General features: G+C 48.6%; 1 protein-coding gene across 2 annotated transcripts; it reads right to left on the reverse strand.

Moving 5' to 3' along the window:
* elp1 (elongator acetyltransferase complex subunit 1) lies at positions 1-23,623 on the reverse strand. 2 transcript variants are annotated; one of them, XM_056600369.1, is made up of 36 exons: positions 23,480-23,623; positions 23,184-23,379; positions 22,642-22,794; positions 21,124-21,205; positions 20,742-20,822; positions 19,939-20,024; positions 19,242-19,432; positions 17,713-17,836; positions 17,420-17,513; positions 16,476-16,706; positions 15,936-16,106; positions 15,690-15,768; positions 14,770-14,931; positions 14,569-14,675; positions 14,136-14,239; positions 13,617-13,670; positions 13,369-13,474; positions 12,975-13,090; positions 11,921-11,994; positions 10,577-10,655; positions 9,742-9,821; positions 9,243-9,377; positions 8,867-8,952; positions 8,455-8,603; positions 8,168-8,291; positions 7,063-7,160; positions 6,574-6,775; positions 4,799-4,860; positions 4,539-4,601; positions 4,195-4,255; positions 3,804-3,917; positions 3,416-3,515; positions 1,581-1,708; positions 1,143-1,294; positions 815-896; positions 1-89 (listed from the first exon to the last, which is right to left on the reverse strand). In XM_056600369.1, the coding sequence occupies exons 2-36, from the start codon at positions 23,334-23,336 to the stop codon at positions 22-24; spliced, it is 3,951 nt and encodes a 1,316-aa protein (XP_056456344.1). In that variant the 5' UTR covers positions 23,337-23,379; positions 23,480-23,623; the 3' UTR covers positions 1-21. The 2 variants fall into 2 exon arrangements, with proteins under 2 accessions (XP_056456344.1, XP_056456345.1); XM_056600370.1 differs by lacking the exons at positions 19,242-19,432; positions 19,939-20,024; positions 20,742-20,822; ... (2 more) ...; positions 23,184-23,379; positions 23,480-23,623 and adding an exon at positions 18,375-18,666.
* Positions 23,624-25,702: the final 2,079 nt, after the last annotated feature.

Here is a 25,702-nt window from a genome sequence, read left to right on the forward strand (position 1 = left end):
AAAAAAAAAAAAAAAAAAAAACTACTTAAGAATCGTAAGTTTCCATTTGACACCGCTTCTCATCTTCGGCACTGTGGGCATCTCAGCGTCTACAGAAAGATTACAAAATGTTATAACAACAATAAATGAGTCAAATATTATTACACTCATCAAGCATAATTATCGACAAGAATTAGCATTGACCAAAATGAAATTGGTTCAAATGTTCAAATCATCACTCTTTGTTTCCATGTTATGTAGATCAGGTGAATGGGCAGGAAGTATGTTTGAAATGCCGTGAAGTCTTCAATATATATATTTATTGTTTCTAAAGTTCCCACAAAGTGAAAAATTAGTTATCCTGGGTACAAAATGGTTTGCCTCGAGTTGAATTACTTCAATACCCCGATTGACCTAAAAACAAGTAGTATTTTTCAAATATTTGTGCCCAAAAATGTATTGGGGCCTACTTCTGGTATACGGCTGTATTAAGTAATTTATCCAATTCAATTGTTTGAATGTCAATTTTCTCACCAATTCCAATGATTGACCGGCAGCAACACCTTTCGAAAGGTATGTTCTGTCCCAACCTCGGGTTTAATGCAGAAGCTTGAATGAAGACGTTTAAAAGAAGTCTCCTGACTTCTGTTGTATTCAGCCTTTAAATCTGAAAAGGTCTTTATTCAGGAGTACTATCTATTCCTCCGTTGTATTCTGAGGTGCAGGAGTTTCTGGCGAACTCATTTATTTTCACAGCACAGGCTGCAGTAGGCTATGGTTTACTATCGCCATGGAGACGGGCTCTCAGCTGAAGCTCTCGAACTGGAACACTGACCTGGAAGTGGAAGGCTGGTGGGCCTGGCTTGGTTCTGTAAGGAAGCCGTGATGCTATTGGCTGTGGAGTCGGGACCAGTGACCTGGACCAATAGGAAGGCGGTAGCCGAGTGAGTTAATTAACATATTTATTATGCTATTCTCATTCTCCTCGTTACCTCCTGACCGCTGCCAGTCCGACAGCAAGGGATGTTTCTGTGTAAACCTTAGAAACTTATCATTTATCATGTCATCAACAAACAGAAAACATAACAACAGCAAAAGTCTCCTTTAAGACGGATGCCAACTCAAAGACTAACGGACCACCGTTCCCATAGCAACCCCCTCACCGGGGTTTGGCTCGGCAGGCCGCCGTCCGACCACACCTCGGGGATCGCCGCCTCCATCATCAGCAGGGCCTCCTCGTAGGCCAGCTGCAGCTTCTGGGCCTGTCGGTCGTACTGGAACAGAACCAGGGCCTTCAGGAGGCTGTGGAGCTCCTCTGGACCGGGGGCGGGACAAAGGGACCCGTCAGTCAGCACTAGTGATGTGAAACAGGTGCTAACGACAAACAGGGGCTGGATGGAGAATTATAATATCGTATGAGAGACAGCCTAATGATTCATACTCAGTCTACTTCTCAATACTGCGTTTGGTCTGATGAAGACAATGAGTGGGGAAGCAGGAATGCACCAAAGCGTGATGGGGGTTGGGTGTCTCAGACAGTACAGGCCTGCAGGGGCCGACCTGCGCCGGAGGACCCTGGGCTCAGTGTATCTCAGCCCCACCTCGTATCTTGTCCACGGTGCTGATGATGTCGGCCAGGGCATGTAGCAGCGCGACGTCCTCTAAGGGGCTGCCCTCCTTCAGACTCCACTTCTTACGCTCTGCCTTCCGCCGGTTCTTAGAGGACCTCCTACCAGACAGACAGTCAGACAGACAGACAGACAGACGGTCAGACAGACGGTCAGACAGACAGTCAGACAGACGGTCAGACAGACAGACAGACGGTCAGACAGACGGTCAGACAGACGGTCAGACAGACGGTCAGACAGACAGTCAGACAGACAGACAGAGGAATAGAAAGCAGAGAAAGGTTAAGACAGAATGAAAAACATGAGAAACACAGGGAGAGAAAGAGTGCAAGAAAGTGAGGAAAAAACGGAATGCATTATGTCTGCTGACTGGATGCTTACTGAGGCCACATGCAGGATGTTCATCTGCTTTAAAATAAGCCAACTCATTCATCTTTTCATTATGACACTTGAGACAGCAACCTGTCCCATTATTTTTGCTTAATACTGTTCAACTCGCAAAAAATATTAGTCTGGAACGTCTCAGTTTATTTTCTGTTTCCAACGGGCGTTATCAACGGGTGCAGACCAAAATGCCTCTGGACGCATATGGATAGACCTACAACCAATCAGAACCACATAACGTGTGACATCAGGGGCAGCCATCTTTGTGGCTGATGAAAAGGCCTCGACGGCCCTCTCAGTATCATAGGGGGCTCCTCAGTCATCATGACAAACCCGCCCAACATAAGATAGACGGCCAACTAGGATTCAAATTGGCTGGCAAATATCAATCTTGACCAACATCTTCGTGATTTTATTCTGTTGAATGGGACTGTATACATAAGGCGGGATTTCCGTTTTGTTAAATGCTGCATTAGTTGTATCCCACCATGGTTGATTTTTGAAGAGTCTAGTCTGCAAATAATTTAGTTTCAACAATCCCAATCAGGTATATTTGTAACGACAAATAGTCAACGTGATCAGCGTACTTGTTGAAGGTCATTGGGAGGTAACAGACATTTATGTCTGTCAACACACAGTACTCTAGTATCCATAGTGGAGAGTTACATCCATATAATTAATTACCAGCTGTTTTATCTATTGATCACTCATCTCGGACAAATGTCAACTTGAACTGAGCTGAATATAGGTTGCGTTTAATAACATGCCGGTGTGCAGTTGTATCACACTTTCTTTTTTTAAATGGCTGGATTATCACAACCTTATCGGCCATGTTCCCTGGCCAAAACAATGACTAGTGGAGAAGCTGGTCCAGAAGTATGACCCAGAGTAATGAGCTCACAGATCCATCTGGTTCCCAGGCTAGTGTTGAGGCACAAATAACAAAATTGAAAGCAGAGAGAGAAGATATATATTCCTTGGAATCAGACGTGGAGGAAGAAATGGGGTAAATGTAGGTAGCCTCTAGGTGTTGCTTTTGGAGAAATAGGCTACAGGATTGAAAGTCATGCGAGTAGAGTATCAAAGTTCATGTCCACAGGCTATATGTCTGCAACCTTAACAGGGTGCCTTACCGCAGGGCTGTATCTGAATACACTTTAGGTTGCTTTTGGACAAAAGTGTCAGCTTAATGACTTAAAAGTAATGATATCCCAATATTTGCATGTGGGTGATTGTACGATAGGGTGTGCAAGAAGTGTGAATGAGACACACAGACAGAGAGACGGACACAGACACGAACCAAGGCGGATAAATTCACACAGTCAGAGAGACAGTGAGCCTGACAGACAGACGGAACTCAATACAGACAGACAGAGAGACAGAGCTAGAGACAGACAAAGACAGGGGAGAGAGGGAGGTCTTACGAGGAGATCCTGGAGATACTGCTGGAGTGTTTGGAGTTGCTCATCACACTGCTGGCCTCCGAGTAGAGTTCAGCATCGGGACAGTCTGGTCCGTCCTCGTCTGAACACACACACACACACACACACACATTAAAGATACTACATACCGGCATAAAGACTACATTGCCCCATGTTCTACAGCTAGATGCTACTCTAAACAAGCTGCTATTCAGTGATGCATCTGAGTGTTTTTGCCCGAGTTTGTGATATTGGGCCAATGCCTTGCACTTGGGACATAATTCATAGTACTAGATATGAACGGAGAAACATATTTGTTCAAATTCAATTGAAGCGCGGCATTTATTTAGCAACACACAATCGATACGGCCTAAAAAGTGGTCGTTGCTACCGAGCATGTCCAGCCTGGCCTTCTCCTTCAGCTCCAGGACCACGGACAGGCGGTTCCTATGGCGACCAAACAGGGCTGTGTTGTTCTCCAGGAAGGACGTATGGGAAGCGAAGGCTGGGAAAACAAAATACAAACGTGACACTGGAGCTCCCTCTGGTGGTTGGTTGTTGAAGTACCATCTTTGGGTCGATCATGTTTAGGTCTAAACGTCAAGTCGAAAGGTACAATCGGGTTCCCTGGACCGACGCTTGCATTGGTGTTAGCGTAACCGACGGCAGCAGCCTCTGCGGGCTAGAGCAGGGACGTAGAGATCTGTGTCGTACTTAGAGGAGCTATTTGACGCAGGATAATAGTTCAAGCTTCATGCTCATCGCTCCCTGGCTGGTCGTACCTTCTAGCAGCGCAGGTTTGAGGTCGGTCTCGATGATGTCTTGTCGGTTGTGCCTGTAAGCCTAGAGAAATAGAAGATCATCAGTGACGGCGTCGGTGAGAGCAATAGAAGGTCATCTATATAACAGCACAATGTTCAACGGACTGCACTTAAACCTAGGCTAGTCATACCAAATAGATAAGGGAAAGCATAAAATAATTATATAAAGTATGAAAAACACTAACCCTACAAAAAAGAACTTTACAAGATTGAATTAAAATAAAATAAAAAGGCAAAGCAGCTTGAGTAAGAAACCTCCTGATTGGATGAAGCGTCAATAAATACGTTGTGTTCGACCAACTGACCAATCGGAGGGCCTCTTCCCAGACGGCTCCTTTGATCAGGGCTGAGATGGCCTCCTCGCAGTCCTTTAAACAAGAGACACACACACACACACACACACACACACACAGCTGTGTTCAACATCTGTCATGGCGTTACGGAGGTGGGGTAAGGAGCGGGGCCGGGCTGCGTGGTGCGTTACGGAGGTGGGGGGAGGAGCGGGGCCGGGCTGCGTGGTGCGTTACGGAGGTGGGTGGAGGAGCGGGGCCGGGCTGCGTGGTACCTTAGCGTACTGGTCGAGGAGCAGCGCGGCCTCAGCGTACCTCCGCTGGTCGATCAGCCTCTCTGGAGCGAGGGGAGGAGCACAACGTCAGCTGATCGAACGCCAGGAAGCCAGGCAAGATCACCATGGAAACATAATCCAGATCACTAGGTGCACTGAAACCCCATGAAGCAGTTTGGGGGCAGATATAAATGATGAGATTGAACTCACTGACAAATGTATGAGCTCTCAAATGATGGACTACTTTAGTGATTCAATTCAAGACTAGCTAACAGGTTATCCACTAAATGTATCATCTCTGTGATGTGCTGTTTATGAGGTGCACAGGCTGACCACCAACTCTGCTTGCATGGCTTCATATTTATATTCATCTTACTTAATGAGAGGTAGCTCAGTGGCTAACAGGTGATCTGTTGGCCATCTAACTGAATGAGAGGTAGCTAAGTGGCTAAAAGGTGATCTGTTAGCCTTCTAACTGAATGAGAGCGAGCTAGGTGGCTAACAGGTGATCTGTTAGCCTTCTAACTGAATGAGAGCGAGCTAGGTGGCTAACAGGTGATCTGTTAGCCATCTAACTGAATAAGAGGGAGCCAGGTGGCTAACAGGTGATCTGCTGGCCATCTAACTGAAGCTAGGTGGCTAACAGGTGATCTGCTGGCCACCTAACTGAATGAGAGGGAGCTAAGTGGCTAACAGGTGATCTGCTGGCCATCTAACTGAAGCTAGGTGGCTAACAGGTGATCTGCTGGCCATCTGACTGAATGAGAGGGAGCTAGGTGGCTAACAGGTGATCTGTGGCCATCTAACTGAATGAGAGGGAGCTAGGTGGCTAACAGGTGATCTGCTGGCCATCTGACTGAATGAGAGGGAGCTAGGTGGCTAACAGGTGATCTGCTGGCCATCTAACTGAATGAGAGGGAGCTAGGTGGCTAACAGGTGATCTGCTGGCCATCTAACTGAATAGGAGGGAGCTAGGTGGCTAACAGGTGATCTGCTGGCCATCTAACTGAATGAGAGGTAGCTAGGTGGCTAACAGGTGATCTGCTGGCCATCTTACTGAATGAGAGGGAGCTAGGTGGCTAACAGGTGATCTGTTGGCCTTATAACTGAATGAGAGGTAGCTAGGTGGCTAACAGGTGATCTGCTGGCCATCTTACTGAATGAGAGGGAGCTAGGTGGCTAACAGGTGATCTGTTGGCCTTATAACTGAATGAGAGCGAGCTAGGTGGCTAACAGGTGATCTGCTGGCCATCTAACTGAAGCTAGGTGGCTAACAGGTGATCTGCTGGCCACCTAACTGAATGAGAGGGAGCTAAGTGGCTAACAGGTGATCTGCTGGCCATCTAACTGAAGCTAGGTGGCTAACAGGTGATCTGCTGGCCATCTGACTAAATGAGAGGGAGCTAGGTGGCTAACAGGTGATCTGTGGCCATCTAACTGAATGAGAGGGAGCTAGGTGGCTAACAGGTGATCTGCTGGCCATCTGACTGAATGAGAGGGAGCTAGGTGGCTAACAGGTGATCTGCTGGCCATCTAACTGAATGAGAGGGAGCTAGGTGGCTAACAGGTGATCTGCTGGCCATCTAACTGAATAGGAGGGAGCTAGGTGGCTAACAGGTGATCTGCTGGCCATCTAACTGAATGAGAGGTAGCTAGGTGGCTAACAGGTGATCTGCTGGCCATCTAACTGAATGAGAGGGAGCTAGGTGGCTAACAGGTGATCCGTTAGCCATCTAACTGAACGAAGGAGCCCGTGGCAGGTGTGTGGACGCTACCTGCCATGTCTCTGGCCAGCAGAGACAGCTGATCGGGGGGGAGGGGCACCTGCTGCGCCACACACAGCGCGTGCCTCCAGCTGCTAGCGCTGACGAAGGCCTGCAGCGCGCGGCCCGGCTCGCCACAGCGCCATAGCAACAGGCCCGCCTGCTCCGGCTGCTGTTGGGCGACGAGGTGCTCGGCGTAGGCACAGCTCAGCGCCTGGGGGTCAGGAACCAGAGGTCAGACATGGGCGGCGGCCATTTATAGGTTCTATAGCACACCTCAGCAACAACACTGATGAACGAGGAACTGCAGAAAATTCTTAATTCTCTTAAATATATGAATGTAAAGATATGCAAATTTCATAATAATACAAAATAAAGTCAATTTTTTCATACTTTTTGAGCATCATTTTTTTTCCGCCTAAGATTCTCTTCTGGTCTATGACGTTGAAACACAAACCGTTAGAGCGCAGTAACCCGGGGGTAAGGCAGGGGGCGCTGTACCTTGTAGTGAGGGCTGTGTGCCGGGTACAGCTCCAGGGCTTCACTGAAGAGCTTCTGCTCCCTCACCAGACCCAGAGCTTCAGGGAAATGCTCCTCTCCTGCAGAACCAACAGGCAGTGAGGGTCAGAGTTCGTGGACCACAACCCCCAGAAATACACTGAGGCTGAGGAGTTAGGAGTCTTTAAAGTTTTCAATTGATCGCTTTAGCGTCCCCTATAGTCCTATTTTGATGAACTTTAGCCTGCTTAACTTTGACCTATGCTTCTTTAAGTACACCAAGTTTGGTGATGATTGACTCAAACATTGAATGGGCTAATTTGGCTGTCCGGTGTCCATTTTGCTACAGGTTCTGGGCTTCTTAGGACAACTTGCTCAACATGAGGAGAGGAAAATGTCTACAGGATTTCATGACTGAAGGTGAAAGAGGTCAGGAGATATGGCCGTCCAAAGTCGGCATTTTCATTTGATTGTTAGAGCGCCCCCTATTGTCTGATCTGGATACAAATTGGAGAGGTTCTTCTTCACCCATGTGCCTTTGACCTCACCAACCCTGCCTTTTGGCGTTAAATTCTGACGATTTTGAGCCTCTGGCGCCAATGTTGTTTTGTCAATTGTCTTTTTCTTACTAACAGTTAAGAGCTTTGGTCCACAGTCACTCAGTTGGTCCCGCTCAAATCAACTATATCTATATCTTGTTCAGAATCCATCTTAATATTGATATTAGCATTTAAGTCTTTACAAGTTTTAATACACACCCTTTTCAGAAGTCAATGGCTCCTTGGGGCTTCATTTTTTATTGTACAGAGTACGGACTATTGCTACAGCGCCACCTTTGGGCCAATCAGTGTAATATTTCTTCTCTGTTAATCTTGAGTCAGCCTCTACTGCTGTCGAAGGTTTCATCAAAAGTGTGCAAGGTTTAGGCTGTGGAAGTCAAACTCGGCGACTTAATAATAATAATAAAGACACAAACAAATACAATGGGTTGCCTCGCACTTTGTGCTTGGCCCCCTAATAACACATCTCCATATTGTGATGTCCCTGTACTGTAACCTCCACAGGGGGTGCTCCTCTTCCAGGGAGGCTGGGAGGGCGAGCCACTCACCACACTTGCTGAGGTGCAGCAGGGCCTTGCTGTATCTCTTCAGGTGCTTGTCGATGGAGTAGCGCTGGTAGTTTGGCTCCAGGGTCTTCAGCTTGTTCAGGAAGGGAAGGTACTCTTTGGGGTCCTTCGGGCATCAAGAAAAGAGAATCGTACCTTTTGGTTGAGCTCTTCTAAAGCACGTTTCTTGTGCTCAAGGTGTCATTGTTTAAATGCATGTAAACAACAAGCTGTAGAAGAATAAAGGGTGCTGGATAGATGGCGTGAGGTCGTCACCCCCTCCCCGTCACCTTCTGGGACTTTTCGGCCACCATGAGGACCAGGTCGAAGTCGTAAGTGCCCAGCGATTGGTCGTACAGGTCGTTGACGTTGACCAGGAAGAGTAGGTACTTCAGGGCCTCTTCAGCCCCTACCACACCTGCAGCTCCAGGGGGCTTTGCTGCACACACACACACACACACACACACACACACACACACACACACACACACACACACACACACACACACACACACACACACACACACACACACACACACACACACACACACACACACACACACACACACACAGTGAGAAGGTGAACACCCCTCCCCCCCTCTCACTAACCAAGAAACTGATTGTTAGTCAGAAACATGCTGGGTTTAAACTCTCCCACTGATCCCTGGGTAAGCACGCTATAAACCCTTGGGCCGGTTTTACCTCTCAGGTCGTGAACCTTCTGCAGAGCGATCTCCAACTCAGGGACTGTCTTCTTCACATGGCTGGTCAGGATGGAAAGGCAGTATCTGAACACACACACCAAAACACGTCACTTATCAAACCAAGAACTCTTTGCACAAGTCACATGAATAGTCACGTGACATGTTACCTATTAAAGTAGTCCTATTTAAGGGCATTGATTCATTACAGTAGTCTGGGCAATCTACATTTTTATTTATATTACATATTTATAATTACGTTACTACATTTATATATTTTTTATTCTCAACAATTTTAAGGTTGATCTTTCTCCCTCTCCTCACAGGAGAAGCCTCCAGTGATATAAAGTCAAACACAATTAGATGGATTAAAGTACTTGTCCGGATCCATTGATTCCATCGTGTGGCGAAACGCATCACACACGACATCCAACTTCTTGGCTCTGGTCATGGGAGACGGCCCTGGGACGTTCAGAGGTCTGGGGTACATGGTTCCAGTGGTGTCTTCCTCTCTGTTGAGGGAACGTCACCAATATTAACCAACTGGGTCAGATCGCATTCACCCAAACAAAGATACTCTTTTTTTTCAATCTACTCAAACCAGAATTTGTATTTCAAAGTTTAGAATTCAATTTTCAGACTTCCTCAACAATGCAAAATTTAATAAAAAGTATTTACAAGGCAAATACGTACATGTGTGAAAAAACAACTTTGTTGCGCTGAATTTGAAAATGTAGGTGAAACATGCATATGTTGTAACTGTATAATCAATACTATGCGTAACAATGCTGATAGATGTGTTCTCAACCCAGTTAACCCTTCGGTGTACATGTTCTACTGAGCACCACTGAAGAACTGAGGCAGGGCCTAACTGACCGGAGCTCCGTGAGGAAGAGGTTGATGTGGTTAATGGAGTTTAACTGAGTGATGAAGGATTCCACGTTCTCCAGGAACACCTGCAGAGACAGACACACACACACGCACAAACAAACACATTAACTTCTTCACTCAACTTAGCTTCTTTACTTCTTGACTCAGGAATTGGAGATGTAGAGAGCAGCATGCATGTCGATGCTGCCAGAGTACAGACGCCATTGACTGGTTTCACCTCCTCAGGTCTGTTTACATTGTGTGGTGGAAGATGCAGCACACCTTCTCAGTCGCTGTGCAAGCGGTTCTCCGATATATTTAGCCAAGCTCGGCTGTTTTTCTGATGAGAGTCCTGCTTCATATTTGAGAGCTGAAGTTGGAGACTGATTTTCCACGCGTACAAAGAAGTATTCTTACATAAGAAAATAGCCTGACCTCAGGGTTACCATGTAACCATATATATTAGGATGATATATATATTATATTAATTGCTGTCAATCAATTAAAAAAATCGATTAAATAATCACACTATTTACAGTATTACAGTATTCACTGTAATTCAGTAGGGTGTTCCGCTTTGAGGGGATATTTCGAGGACAAATGAGTTCTGGGGTTATTCAATTTGGATTTGCAAACTTGGCAGATTACTTTTGTTTTCTCCCAAGATCCGTCTGACAACAGTTTAGCACCACAAGTCCTCAAATAGCTCCACCGCCATAGGAAGTAAACAAAGCTGCGTTAACTGCGTTTAAAAAAAGAGTGTGTCATATCCTAGATGTAGTGCCGGCGTGGCAGGGTTTAGCTCCACTGTACAGCTGGTTTGTACAGCGGGCAGACGCACCTTGGGGTTGTGGTCGTACATGAAGTTGAGGTTGATCCTCAGCTTCCTCATGCACTCGAACGCATCACGGAACTTGAGGCTGAGAGGAGAAACACATAGTACCTTCACTACAGTGCTAATCACCAATCACATAGTACCTTCACTACAGCGCTAATCACATAGTACCTTCACTACGGCGCTAATCACATAGTACCTTCACTACAACGCTAATCACCAATCACATAGTACCTTCACTACAGCGCTAATCACCAATCACATAGTACCTTCACTACAGCGCTAATCACCAATCACATAGTACCTTCACTACGGCGCTAATCACCAATCACATAGTACCTTCACTACAGCGCTAATCACCAATCACATAGTACCTTCACTACAGCGCTAATCACCAATCACATAGTACCTTCACTACAGCGCTAATCACCAATCACATAGTACCTTCACTACAGCGCTAATCACCAATCACATAGTACCTTCACTATGGCGCTAATCACAGCAAGTATTTTTGTAACTTTAAAGCTAAATCCAAAATGATGGTCTGAAGGGGCTTCACTTAACCACAATGTAAGACGCCTTTCTCTGAGGCAAGGGACAGGGATTACAGGTCCTACCATGCAAAGTTGCCTCGCATGTTTGAATTGAGCCATTCAGACGACTTCAATTTGCAATTTCCCAAATCACATGATAATGATGATTGATTGGATAATCACCAATCACATAGTACCTTCACTACAATCACATAGTACCTTCACTACAGCGCTAATCACCAATCACATAGTACCTTCACTACGGCGCTAATCACCAATCACATAGTACCTTCACTACAGCGCTAATCACCAATCACATAGTACCTTCACTACAGCGCTAATCACCAATCACATAGTACCTTCACTACAGCGCTAATCACCAATCACATAGTACCTTCACTACAGCGCTAATCACCAATCACATAGTACCTTCACTACAGCGCTAATCACCAATCACATAGTACCTTCACTACAGCGCTAATCACCAATCACATAGTACCTTCACTATGGCGCTAATCACAGCAAGTATTTTTGTAACTTTAAAGCTAAATCCAAAATGATGGTCTGAAGGGGCTTCACTTAACCACAATGTAAGACGCCTTTCTCTGAGGCAAGGGACAGCGATTACAGGTCCTACCATGCAAAGTTGCCTCGCATGTTTGAATTGAGCCATTCAGACGACTTCAATTTGCAATTTCCCAAATCACATGATGTCATTCTGTCATTTTTGGTTTTCCATTGTGTACTAAAGCAACGTTGGCAGAGTGAGTGCAACTAATAGTTAATACTACAGGATGATGATGATGATGAATCCTACCAGTCCAGCTGCTTCCTGAGCTGGGCCAACACCAGAGCCCGGTGGTGGACCGTCTCCAGGTTCCCCCGAGGCATCTAGACACACACACACACACATGATTATTACTAACAAACCCACATACGGTGACAAAGGCACACCTTCAGCAGTGAGTGAGTGAGTGAGTGAGTGAGTGAGTGAGTGAGTGAGTGAGTGAGTGAGTGAGTGAGTGAGTGAGTGAGTGAGTGAGTGAGTGAGTGAGTGAGTGAGTGAGTGAGTGAGTGAGTGAGTGAGTGAGTGAGTGAGTGAGTGAGTGAGTGAGTGAGTGAGTGAGTGAGTGAGTGAGTGAGTGAGTGAGTGAGTGAGTGAGTGAGTGAGTGAGTGAGTGAGTGAGTGAGTGAGTGAGTGAGTGAGTGAGTGAGTGAGTGAGTGAGTGAGTGAGTGAGTGAGTGAGTGAGTGAGTGAGTGAGTGAGTGAGTGAGTGAGTGAGTGAGTGAGTGAGTGAGTGAGTGAGTGAGTGAGTGAGTGAGTGAGTGAGTGAGTGAGTGAGTGAGTGAGTGAGTGAGTGAGTGAGTGAGTGAGTGAGTGAGTGAGTGAGTGAGTGAGTGAGTGAGTGAGTGAGTGAGTGAGTGAGTGAGTGAGTGAGTGAGTGAGTGAGTGAGTGAGTGAGTGAGTGAGTGAGTGAGTGAGTGAGTGAGTGAGTGAGTGAGTGAGTGAGTGAGTGAGTGAGTGAGTGAGTGAGTGAGTGAGTGAGTGAGTGAGTGAGTGAGTGAGTGAGTGAGTGAGTGAGTGAGTGAGTGAGTGAGTGAGTGAGTGAGTGAGTGAGTGAGTGAGTGAGTGAGTGAGTGAGTGAGTGAGTGAGTGAGTGAGTGAGTGAGTGAGTGAGTGAGTGAGTGAGTGAGTGAGTGAGTGAGTGAGTGAGTGAGTGAGTGAGTGAGTGAGTGAGAGAGTGAGTGAGTGAGTGAGTGAGTGAGTGAGTGAGTGAGTGAGTGAGAGAGTGAGTGAGTGAGTGAGTGAGTGAGTGAGTGAGTGAGTGAGTGAGTGAGTGAGTGAGTGAGTGAGTGAGAGAGTGAGTGACCTGCAGGATCAGCCTGGAGTCTTGGGTCACCACCGTCACGATCTTGGACCCCCTCTCCACCCGCCGCAGAGTCTCATCGTTCTGACCTCCGTCTGACCCAAGAGCCTCTTGCAGCCCTGCCAGAGGTCAAGGGTCAAAAGGTCAAGCTCGGTGTCAGAAGCACAGGCGGTGGGTGGCAGGCGTAGGTCAAATATGGATGTGTTCGGATGGTTAGGGGCTAAGTGTTCGACAACAGCATCAAAAGAGAAACCATCTCGTCATTAATGAAGGAAACCACTTACATTCCCAAACTACCATTCCATGATCGCAGGTTATATGACGTGTGTGTGTGTTTACATGTCGGTTTGTGCGTAATGGGTAACGGGAGGTGTCATAAACGAGTATGGATGACTACCTTTGACGGTCAGCGTGCCCAGGTGGAGGCAGCGGCAGGTGTGCGCGTGCGTGGTCACGAGGAGGAAGTCTTCGTAGACCACAAAGGAGGAGACATTGGAGGCCAGCTGTCAAACACAGACCAATCCAAGCACTCGATTAACATCCAGCATCAAGAACGACCATCTGAAACGCAGTGCCGTGAATACTTAAACCGCTAAACATGACTCCAGCATGACCGCACAGTGCGGCGGTGTTGAGCTTTGGCACCTGGGTATCTCCAGCGTAGAGGTGGCTTCGGTCCGTCAGGCCCAGCAGGATCTCCTGAGGAGATGGATCATCGTTAAACGCACACCCTCAAACGCGTTCCACCATTTTTGAAGCATAGGAGCATTGGAACGCGAGTTACTTGGGAATAACGTTTTTTTGGTCATTGTTTGGAAATGTAACTAGAACTTAATTGTTATAATGGGAAGAAATGGTTTCTCGTAAGAGACATGCGAGACGGGGCAAACCAAATTCTCTTTGGTGCTCTCCAATTGGCGGAGTATCGCCAACAATGGTTCGTTCTGATGTACAAGCCGTATAAGAAACTAGGCCAGCTCGACGACTAGAAGCACTTTGAATTGCATTTTTTCATGTGGAGCAGTGTGTGAGTAAAGTTTGATTCGGTCAAAGGAGGTTAATACGATGAGGTTCAGCCAGAATCCATGGAGAAGGGACGGTTGTGGCTTCTAAGCACTTCTAGCTGTTGTTTCCACATCCACCGTGGAAGAGGCGGTCCCCTACCTCTTCACTGACGGTGCAGAGAGCCATCTGCACACACGGGACCGGGAAGTTCATCGGACAGCCGCTGAAGTCCGTCCAGTCCTCCACCGACGGACATTCTGAATCTGAAGCAGAATCGCCAGAAGAAACGGCCGGTTCTCCCACTTAGGATCACATTCCGCCACAACATCGACCTTGGTGCCGCAATGATGCCGTTTTCTGAAACGCCCAACTCTCTTTTTGGATCGTTCAGAAGAGCGTGACCTTTAATTGAACTTATGGAATACATTACTGGATCACTTCAGTTGTACCGGGGGTCTGAACCCACTCCAGATAAGTACATAAAGTCTGACTTTCCCCTTCCAATCCACTGGGCATTAAATGAACTCATTGATACCCTCCTGGATATGGCGGGTCGTGTTGGTCGTGGTGTGTGTGTGAACTATGAACTCACCCCAGATCAGCCTCCGTGTCTGGCCGTCCTCGAGCTGCAGGGCCACCGTCCTGCTCTGGAAGCTGTACGCCATGCCCGTCACAACCCCGTCCACCGCCACCTCCAGCCTGGACACACACACACACACAGGGGGCGCTGGGTACAGCTGGTGACCCGGGACGCACACCGGCTGACAGGGGACGGGCGGACGGGGGGACTGACCTGTTGCTGAGGGCGTTTGGGGCCTCCGGGTGAGGGGCAGGGCTGAGGAAGAGGAGGGTAGAGGACGAAGGCAGCATCCCAGTGCCCAGGCCCAGGAGCAGGTCCTCCTTCAGCCAGAGGAGCTGTCTGATGGCCAGAGGGGCCACTGGGAGCCCCGGCACGCTGGGGGCCGACACAAACAGACGCTAACTACCCCCTATCGACTGGAAGCAAGCCTGGAGTAGACTGAAACTGAACCCCAATACCAACTCGGTTATATTAAAGGGATGGACAACAGGACTGTATAATGATAACATATCACATAGGGATGGATCCTCGACACGCACGCCAAGATTAATACACATCTCAAAGTCAGCTAATGAACTCAGTCTGAACTAATGAATCCCTGTCAAACTCAATCTCTCAGCTGCAAGGTCGCAGTAATTATATGGTGATTGGTGGACCGTAATTGGCTTCATAGCCGAGGAGGGGAAAGGACTCTGCCCGTTAAAGGGGCTCGAAGGAATAGAAGGAAATTGATCAACTGAAAGTAGGCGAAATTCAAATGGATTTCAAGGAAGATCATTTACGTAAACTTTTATAACCCTTAATAAAGATATTAGAAGTAAATCCCGGAATTCTGTTTTCCATCACTTTAACATTTTAAAACTACGATTCACTATACATTTTTATCTAAAGTGACGTCTTTTGTTTTTACATTTGGTATTTTTATAGCACACTTAAACAAGAGGATACATTAATATGAGTGGAGGATGAACCAATAAATAAAGAGGCACTTCCTAATTAAGTGTTTGAAACGTCCTAATGAAATCGATCTCCATCATGGGCTGTCCAACCTGTGGGCCCCTATCTAAACCCCTACCTGTTGCCTACCTGCTGAACGACCCAATGACTGGAGAGAAGACCGTGTGTTCTCTAACCTGTAGGTGTTGCGTAGAACCAGGGGCAGGGACACCACTCTGAACCCCCCCGGTCGCTCGGTAGACGGTTTCCCAGAGTCTGAGGAGGACACACAGAACCGGGAGGTTATATAAGCACCCTGAGCATCAGCCAATCAGCTCACACCACTCGTTCAAACCACAACTTGAATGAAAGTGACTGAAAGAACGACCATATTAGGCAAGTATGGTTTGATGACGACGCGTGTGGAGAAGAGGGGGACCTACCGGGGCCGAAGACTGATATCTGCCCGTCTGCCGTCATGGCTGCCAGGTGATTGCTCTTCTGGGTCTGGCACAGAAAGGTGACCAGGTTGACCGGAGAGGTCAGCTGGAGCTCGTAGGAGCACATGGGCGGAGGCACCACCCCCTGGCGGAAGGTGGTCACCAGGATCTTGTCTGAGAAGGACAAGGGCGTCAGCCAATCAGGAGGCCCCGGGCGACACTACACCGACCACAGCCATCAGAATCAGCCATTCCCATATACTGGCTATGTGGCCATTCCATCAGCTTTATGTTTATTGTTATTCCCTCAAGAGCCCTTATGTCGAGTACGATCCATTCCTAAAGGCCAAATCAAGCTTCAAATTAAACTTCTTTAGGTAACCGGCACAGCCCAAAGGGCGACCTGCTTGGCTTCCCTGCCATGCTCCCTGGTTCATCGAGGTTTAGTTCAGGAGGGTTACATACATTCATACGTTCATGTCATCTGGTTCATTCCAGTACAAACGGCCCCCACGTCCCCGCCGGCCCCTGATTGGCCCTCACCTCCGTCGATCACGGCCACGTTGGCGTTGTCGCTGGCGTCCAGGCCGGTGCTGCGGTCCGTGGCCCAGCCCCAGTCGTACGTCAGGCTGGCCCAGCCGCGCGTCACCACGTGGAGCCTCAGGGGGCGCTGGGGGTCCCAGTGCACGCAGGCCGGCGCCCGCTGGGGGTCCCGGCCGAAGGCCAGGCTCTGCTTCAGGTACCAGTGGTAGTTCCCCACCGCCCACAGCTGCACTGCGGAGGGAGGACGGGATCACTGACCCACCCTGGTCCACTCTCTACCGTGACGGCCCCCAGAGCAGCCACGGGGTGGTCAGATACAGGGGCTTTTGTGGCCCCCCCATTCCACGACGCCTACCGACCGCCCCACAGAGCTCGGGCCGAACGAGGAATCCCACGGAGAACCAGAGGAAACCCCCTTCACTCCGGGGTTCATCAAACCCTTTAATCCTCCGAGGGAGTCACTCTGAACTCTGCACTGTCAATTTAATTATTTATTACATTTTTTCAATTGATCATATCCAGATGACCTGCGCAACCTTACTTTGCTTTAGTTACTTGCATACTTTTATGTCGTCCTGCTGTTGGTTAGGTGCATATTTATCGATAAGAATATTTCTATTTATGCTGTGTATTGTGATTATATTGCTAGTTGTATTGGTGGTGGTTAGTGAGGTTCCCCCTTCACTGTACAGCGTCTTTGAGTGTCTAGAAAAGTGCTACATAAATTCAATCCATTATTATTATTATTGATTATATTATATTTATTTTGATGTTCTTGGCTAGAGCTAAGCAACTGTAACCCAAAATGATCAGAGTCGTCTGGATCCATATCTGGATCTGCATTGACTCCTCACTCAGGACGCGCCCCTGCTGGGAGACACACACGCTAACCCCTGCACCGTCTTGGCCCCCGCGGCGAGGGGTTCAGGGGGGGCGGGCCTTACGCTCGGTACTGATGTGTCCGTCTGCCCCAGAGTGCACGTCCTCCAACCACACCAGAAGGACCGTGGAGTCGCTGTTCCACAGCAGCTCCTTCACCTGCAAAACACACACACACACACACACACACACACACACACACACACACACACACACACACACACACACACACACACACACACACACACACACACACACACACACACACACACACACACACACACACACACCACAGTCAGTGAATTCTACAGAGGGAACACTGGAAGAACAGTTGTATCCACTAAACCCTGGAGCTGACCTTGGCCTGGTCTCTGCTGCAGGGTAGGGTGAAGTCGCCGTGAAGCAGGCCGTTCTTCTCCATGAAGACCACGCTGTGCTTGTTGGGGTGGCGCTGGGTGCACGCGATCAGGCTCCCCGAGGGTCTGAAAGATACGGACCGCCCGGCCGTCAGCATGGCGCCACACCAACAGGCCTACGGGCCCGTTGATGGGGCAACAGTACCCAACCGGCCTCTTGATAAAGCTGAGTCACAGTTACATCGGAAAGGAAGTAGGGCGACTTTAACAATGGCCAAACTAATAAACTTAATTTAACTTTAGAACTAACAGTTAACGAAAGATCGGTTTGGTAAAAGTCTGAGTGTGTCATTGTCCTAAACGAGTATAACTCTTCCACATCCAATCCCTATTGTGAGAGTGACATTAATCAGGTAAAGGGACTTAGTGGATACATTTTTTGTGATCCACGTAATCGAGGCACAGGTAAGGTTAAACGTCCTGCCCAAGGCTCCCTACAGGTCAACTGCGTACATTTGGGATCAAAATCTAATGTGGCCGGGAGTCAAACAACCTCTCACTCTAATTGCTAGTTAGCTACTACATTGACGTTCATCAATTAAAGATAATTTAAGTCAGTAGCAATCATTATCCTATGGAGCTACGGTGAGGGGGGTGGGCCTACCTCCAGCAGAGGGCCTGCTCCAGCCCGTTGAGCTACGGTGAGGGAGGTGGGCCTACCTCCAGCAGAGGGCCTGCTCCAGCCCGTTGAGCTACGGTGAGGGAGGTGGGCCTACCTCCAGCAGAGGGCCTGCTCCAGCCCGTTGAGCTACGGAGAGGAGGGTAGGCCTACCTCCAGCAGAGGGCCTGCTCCAGCCCGTTGAGCTACGGTGAGGGAGGTAGGCCTACCTCCAGCAGAGGGCCTGCTCCAGCCCGTTGAGCTACGGTGAGGAGGGTAGGCCTACCTCCAGCAGAGGGCCTGCTCCAGCCCGTTGAGCTACGGAGAGGGAGCTGGGCCTACCTCCAGCAGAGGGCCTGCTCCAGCCCGTTGAGCTACGGTGAGGGAGGTGGGCCTACCTCCAGCAGAGGGCCTGCTCCAGCCCGTTGAGCTACGGAGAGGAGGGTAGGCCTACCTCCAGCAGAGGGCCTGCTCCAGCCCGTTGAGCTACGGTGAGGGAGGTGGGCCTACCTCCAGCAGAGGGCCTGCTCCAGCCCGTTGAGCTACGGAGAGGAAGGTGGGCCTACCTCCAGCAGAGGGCCTGCTCTAGCCTGTTGAGCTACGGTGAGGGAGCTGGGCCTACCTCCAGCAGAGGGCCTGCTCCAGCCCGTTGAGCTACGGTGAGGGAGGTGGGCCTACCTCCAGCAGAGGGCCTACCTCCAGCAGAGGGCCTACCTCCAGCAGAGGGCCCGCTCCAGCCCGTTGAGCTACGGAGAGGGAGGTGGGCCTACCTCCAGCAGAGGGCCTGCTCCAGCCCGTTGAGCTACGGAGAGGAAGGTGGGCCTACCTCCAGCAGAGGGCCTGCTCCAGCCCGTTGAGCTACGGTGGGCCTACCTCCAGCAGAGGGCCTGCTCCAGCCCGTTGAGGCTCTCGCTGGTGGCCTGCAGAACCCCCTCTCGGCTCCACACCCGGACACGCCGGGCCCCCGTCTGGGGACACACAGCGCTGACGGCAAACAGCTGGCCGTCCCCCCGCCACGACACCCGGGGCCGGCGGTCATCCCAGGCCATGGCCGGCTGCACCTCCTGGGAGAAACGGAGGGACAGCATCTGGATAGTCACTGGTCGTGATGTTGTATTTTTCTATTTTTGTTGGGAATGTGATGGGACTTTATGTGATGACTGCCATGTGGAGAGGTTCTTCAAAATAGATATTGTAATTCGACGTGCCTTCTCGGTTAAATAACAATATATATTCAGGGAGGCTGGACAAGCTAGAGCGTTAACCTTGGAGGTAATAAGACTTGTTGTGACCTGGGTTTGATTCTGATAGGAGGTCCTATGATACACGCCTTTCCCTCCCTCTCTCCTTCAACACCGCTCCTGTGTCTCTTCCCTGTCCTGGCCATAAGTCCACTAAAAGATCTCACTCACACACACACACACACACACACACACACACACACACACACACACACACACACACACACACACACACACACACACACACACACACACACACACACACACACACACACACACACACACACACAATGTTCATAATCAAGAGAGGTAGAGCATTGTGTACACACCAGCGTTTTCTTCTGGGCTGCCTGCTTCCCTTCAGAGCCGTGGAACTGGGTCTCCTTCTTCCCCCATCCAACAGTGATGAACTTTCCTACGACCCGGGTGGAAACACACATTATAGCTCACACACACACACACACACACACACTCAATGTCTCTATGTAATGCAGGGGTCTCAAACTCGCGGCCCAGGGGCCAATTGAGGCCCACGGGTTGATATGTTGTGGCCCCTTACTTGATATCAAAGTTTAGTGTTAGTGCGGCCCGCGCGTTGTTGTCAAACACACATTTTTGCTGAGTGGTTTGCCACGATTTTTTATCACTTGTGATAGGGTGACCAGATGTCCCGGTTTTGCCGGGACAGTCCCAATTTTGAGTTGTGTGTCCTGAGTCCCGCCAAAAACCAAAGGACGCTAAAATGTCCCGGTTTCCACCAACCACTATGAAATGTCCCCTGTTGTCAGCGATTACATAGCCAACGTGATCTAATGATAGCCCGATCATTCACTTAGATTGGGTCAGTTGTGCTCCTTTCTTCTGTGGAATACTTGATGCGGCCCAGCCTGACCCAGACTCTACCTCCGGCGGCCCCCAGGTAGGTTGAGTTTGAGACCCCTGATGTAATGCATACATGCTGAATATAATCAATCAGGGTTGAGTTCTTCGGTCACCTTATTTTACGTTAATAACAATGGTAATAGACTTCTCCAGAAAGTATGTTTGGTCTAGAACGTGTATTAAACCAGTGACTGCATCTGTGTATTCTACCAGGCGGGGAGAGATCGTCCTGGCTCCATCTCCAACCTACCTTCACCAAAGTCATCCTGGTGGATGCCCACCTCTGTGATTGGCTCAAACTCCTTGGTCATCATGATAACGGTCTGCTGGCCTGCAAAACGCAAAGATTCACAGAGAAAACATTATAGACCGCGGCCTTACAAACCTGTTGAGATTCTTCCTAACTTGCCACAGAGACAGAAAGCGTAAGAACCTAAATGCAAGTCTGAGTACCAATGCCACAGACTTCTTGGTATGCTTGGTTATGACAAATACAAATCGGTAAAATAAATAATGCTGTAGTCAATTCATATGTTGCTGAGACACCAGACATGTCTCCTGTGGGATCCATAAAGTATAACAGGTGGGGTGTCCAGATGTTGGTGTTAAAACAGAGGAGAGTTTTAACCAACCAGTGGTGAGTGCTACCAGTTCCTCATCCGGACTCCAGCTCATGGCGGTAAGGCCGCTCTCAACACTGCCAACACATTCTACCTGGGGAAACACACGCATCACAGCCTCAGTTCAAGATCAATATAATAGGTCATTAGGGATGTCCCGATCCGACCCACGGCATCGGTATCGGACGGATATTGGCCCATTGCGCGGGATCGGATATCAGAGGGGAGTCAGAAATATGATCTGATCCGCGAAGCGTGTCACGTGATAACAACAGTTAGCCGCCAATTGGCCGCATGAGAGCTAGCGCATGAGAGCTACCTGTTGGTAAACCATGTCAGCAGTGTGGCTGTATTTCAACCTTAACGAAGAAAACAGTGCAACCGCCTGGGCCGGGCTGTTGCACGGCTCTCCTCGGCTGGAGCTGAGGAGAGATGCCGTCACGCGCCGTCACGTCACACGCACCAACCTCGGCTAGAGCGGATCACAGCTGTGGTGAAAGCCACGAGCTTGGCCATCATTAAAGCTAACCCTTTCGGACGTTGCAGACATCCAATAGATTAAAAGTCCAACCGTACGAGCCTTATCGTTTTGTGAGCTTATCTCGATTAACTAGATGTGAAAGAATAACGTCAATAACACTCCCTGGTTGCTACACGTGATGACACACACGCATGCATTGCATACGCAGAAGCGCACACACTTGATTCAACCGTTTCAAACTATCAGCTGTAACAGCTCAGCTATTCTATAAATTACTTCATACGTATTCAACTTCAATTACTTCATACGAACTCTTCACTTCATGTTTCCAATCATTTGTATTTTTAAAAATGTGTACATGTTTACATTGTTTACTCCATTTAAACTTTTCAACTCTGTTAAAATCTTTTCACTTTATTTAAGTCATTCAACTTTTCTTAAGTGAGATGCTTTAAGGTGGCTTTTTGGCAATCATGAGCAAAGTGGGTCCATATATATATTTGTATTATTATTATTTGTTCAAGAGTAAAAAAAAGTATCGGATAGATTTCGGTATCGGAAGGGACCTCCCTATAGAACAGGTAATCCAGATACCCATCCAATAAACAAGCCCTAAACAATCTACAATGTTTACAATGTGTATATTACCATTTTTACATCTAAATTACTGTTTCTCTCCCCCTGAACTTTTTTTATTGTATTTATTGATTATATTTACTCTATTCTATTATTTATACTACAACACGTTTCTGGGATTAATAAAACTAGAGGAAAAAAATGTAGACTTTGGCCTTGTAAGATGTAAAGACGTACTCATAGAAACATGCTTACTACTCTCAATGATCACAGGTTGAAGGCACATGAAAATATTTGTGTGATATAAAAGTGCTATGAGTGTCAAGGACGGCCACTGATGGCTACGCTGAATCAAATCAACTACACAGCTTTGCTGCTATAAACAGAGGAGATAATTCTCACAAGTTCCTCGAAAGTTCCATCTTATATTAATCTAGAAGAAAATAACTTGTTGATATTAATTTCCTGCTAACCTCATTGGTAGTCAGGTTGTAGAGGATGACATCACCGGTGGCCGTGGCAACACACACAGACTCCAGTTCGGCCAGCTCCTGTATCCCAACCAGCTTCCCACTGCCATCGTCGGGCATGTAACCCTTCTCTGTCAGCGAGACATCGTTCACCACCTGACCGGGACGAGGACGTAATTAACATAAGATACATCTGAAGAGCAGTTCAACTTCTAGTTTAATCTGTTTAGTTTGTAAAGCCCTCATTATAAAACATCCTTATCCTAACCCTTCTAAACGGACAAGGAGGGTAAAAAATCCTCAATTCAAAGTGGAATAAAAAATTAGAAGGAACATAGAAGTGGGATACCAGCTTCCAGCGACAGTTAAATGGGCAGACATTTAATTATGGAAGCATAGAACAAGGAAACTTTTTATCATCAAGTTGTTAGAAAATAGAACATTAGTTATGGCTTAAATCTCAAACAATGCTACTCTGTTCATCATGCACACAAAAGTTAAAGTATTAAAATCCCTGGTGTGTCTGCCAAGCAGTCAGGCCCTACCTGACCAGTTCTTGGGTCGAATTCAATGATGGAGAACTCGGAAGCCAGGAGTAATGAGTCGGTGTCAGAGCGCACAGCAACACACAGAGGGCTACCGGCGCTGTGGGACAACTCGGCATTGCACAGGCTCTTTAATAGCTTGAGATTCCGCATTTTGCATTCAGGGCAAGACACGTCGATGGCACGTCTTCCAATGCTGTAAGGGAGACAATATAAGAGTAACTTAGGTTGCTCACTGATTATGTCCGATACAAGACCATGATAACGAAATCACGCAACAACCTCTTTAACCTTACCCGTATTGCCGCTCAAAACCAATAACAAGAGCCCACACAGTGTGTCCACATTACAGCATAACAACACACCGACATCAACACACACATGTGGCATCCATCCCTGTCAAGCCACGACCTTTCAACTGTAGTATTGAGATGCAGCCCATGGTGAAGACGCCCCCTGCTGGCTTGGAGCAGTGGTGTTTGCAGTTCAATACAATACTACAACCCTCCCAACGCAGGAAGGAAACAGTCGAGCGTGTCTGGGACGTGGACGTTTCCACTGGATAACATTGGGTTTATTTAATTAGGCTAGAATCTTTTTTTTTTGTTCAGTTTGATTGTTTTTTGGTTCAGCTTGTTGATTTTTCCTTTGTGGGACACACACATGTAAGGCGGTGGAGTGAGATACAGCTGGCAGTGGCTGGTCCGTAAACTGACCTGCGCTTACATTATCCCCAGGTAGGTTATGGTCGCGCCCCTTGCAAACAGGTTATTGGCTTATATAACCTTAGTAACCGTGTTCACTTTAAATTTTGAGGAATTACATTAAACATCGAGTACATTATTACTTCTGTCAGTGAATGGAATTTAGGAAGTACGATTTTCATATGCAGAGGTAAATGTAAGTAAATCAAGTAAATGTATTGAGTCGATTTTTTTTTTGTATTTTGTATTTTTTTCAATAGTTATAGTAAAAACTGTACTTTTACTAAGGAAAGTTTTGGTTGAAGTATTGTACTTAGTGACATATTAAACAACACAAAGTACTGAGTAAAATATTGCAGGCAAGTATTTCGAGAACAACAAGATGCATGCTGCATCTAGCTCACCTAGCGACATGACCACCTCAGCTGTTAGGGCTGTCAGACTAGGGTGTAGTCGGTCGGGTGAATGGATATTGGCTGACTGCCTTGTTACGTCAAGCTTCAAAATTAAACTTCAGTTATGGACTTGAAATAGTTTGAGTCGTTTTGTTTAGGCTATTGAAAGAATGATTCAGAGATAAGAGGAGTGTTAATTTCACCGATGGTGTCATGACACTCCTTCAAGTCAAAGTAGGCTATAGACTATAAAACAGAAGGCCTTCATCTATGTTAGGTTGGGTATGAAAATAGATAAGTCAGTCACGAAAAACAAATATTCAAGATACGTTTTCAAGATGATCTTATGATAGGATGTCTTATCTTCAGAATATTTTTAATTAACAATGATAATTATATAGAATTAATATATGATCATGTTTGGACACAGCTGGGAAGTGCACTATGGGGCCATCCATTCTGCAACCATTGTCAATCTAACACTTCCATATCCCCTTCAAGTGCACAGTTAAATATAGTATTATTCACTCACTACATTAAGTTGGTCATTGTTTATTCTCTCTCTCTCTCTCTCTCTCTCTCTCTCTCTCTCTCTCTCTCTCTCTCTCTCTCTCTCTCAGCGTGGTGATGGAGGGAACAGGAAGTCCCATCGCTGCCTTGTCTCAGTCACTTCCTCTCCAGGAGGAGGCGGCCGGGGAGGAAGGAGGAGGCGCTGGTGTGAGCCCGGCGCCCCTCGCCTCCCCTGAAGACGAGACCACCTCCTCCTCCTTCTCCTCCTTCTCCTCCTCCTCCGACGTGGACCAGCCCCTCCGCACCGAGCCCCCCGTCCCCCCGGAGCCACCGCCAGACCGGACCGACTCCCCCTGCCGCACACAGCCCCCAGCTCCTCCACCGTGTCCCTCCGCCGGGCCCCGAGACCCCCCCCGACCGCAGGAGGCCCCCGCCGGGCCCCGAGACCCCCCCCGACCGCAGGAGGCCCCCGTCGGGCCCCGAGACCCCCCCCGACCGCAGGAGCCCCCCGCCGGGCCCCGAGACCCCCCCCGACCGCAGGAGGCCCCCGCCGGGCCCCGAGACCCCCCCCGACCGCAGGAGGCCCCCGCCGGGCCCCGAGACCCCCCCCGACCGCAGGAGCCCCCCGCCGGGCCCCGAGACCCCCCCCGACCGCAGGAGGCCCCCGCCAGCTCCTCCGCTGCCGAGCGCCGCCCGGAGGAGGGGGACCCCGTCCGGCTGCCGCCTCCGCTTCCCTCGGACACCGGGGGCCAGGCCCCGGTGCCCCCCTCCCTGGAGGACCAGGAGCCCCGCCGGCACCACCCCCCCCCTGCCCCCCCGACCCTGGCTCCCCCTGTGGCGGCGGAGGCGCTCTGCGGGGGCCTGGAGGGCGGCGAGCCGTGCGCCCCCTCCCGGCCGGCCCCGGGGACCA

Source organism: Gadus chalcogrammus, chromosome 10, assembly GCF_026213295.1.
Source record: "Gadus chalcogrammus isolate NIFS_2021 chromosome 10, NIFS_Gcha_1.0, whole genome shotgun sequence".
NCBI lineage: Eukaryota > Metazoa > Chordata > Actinopteri > Gadiformes > Gadidae > Gadus > Gadus chalcogrammus.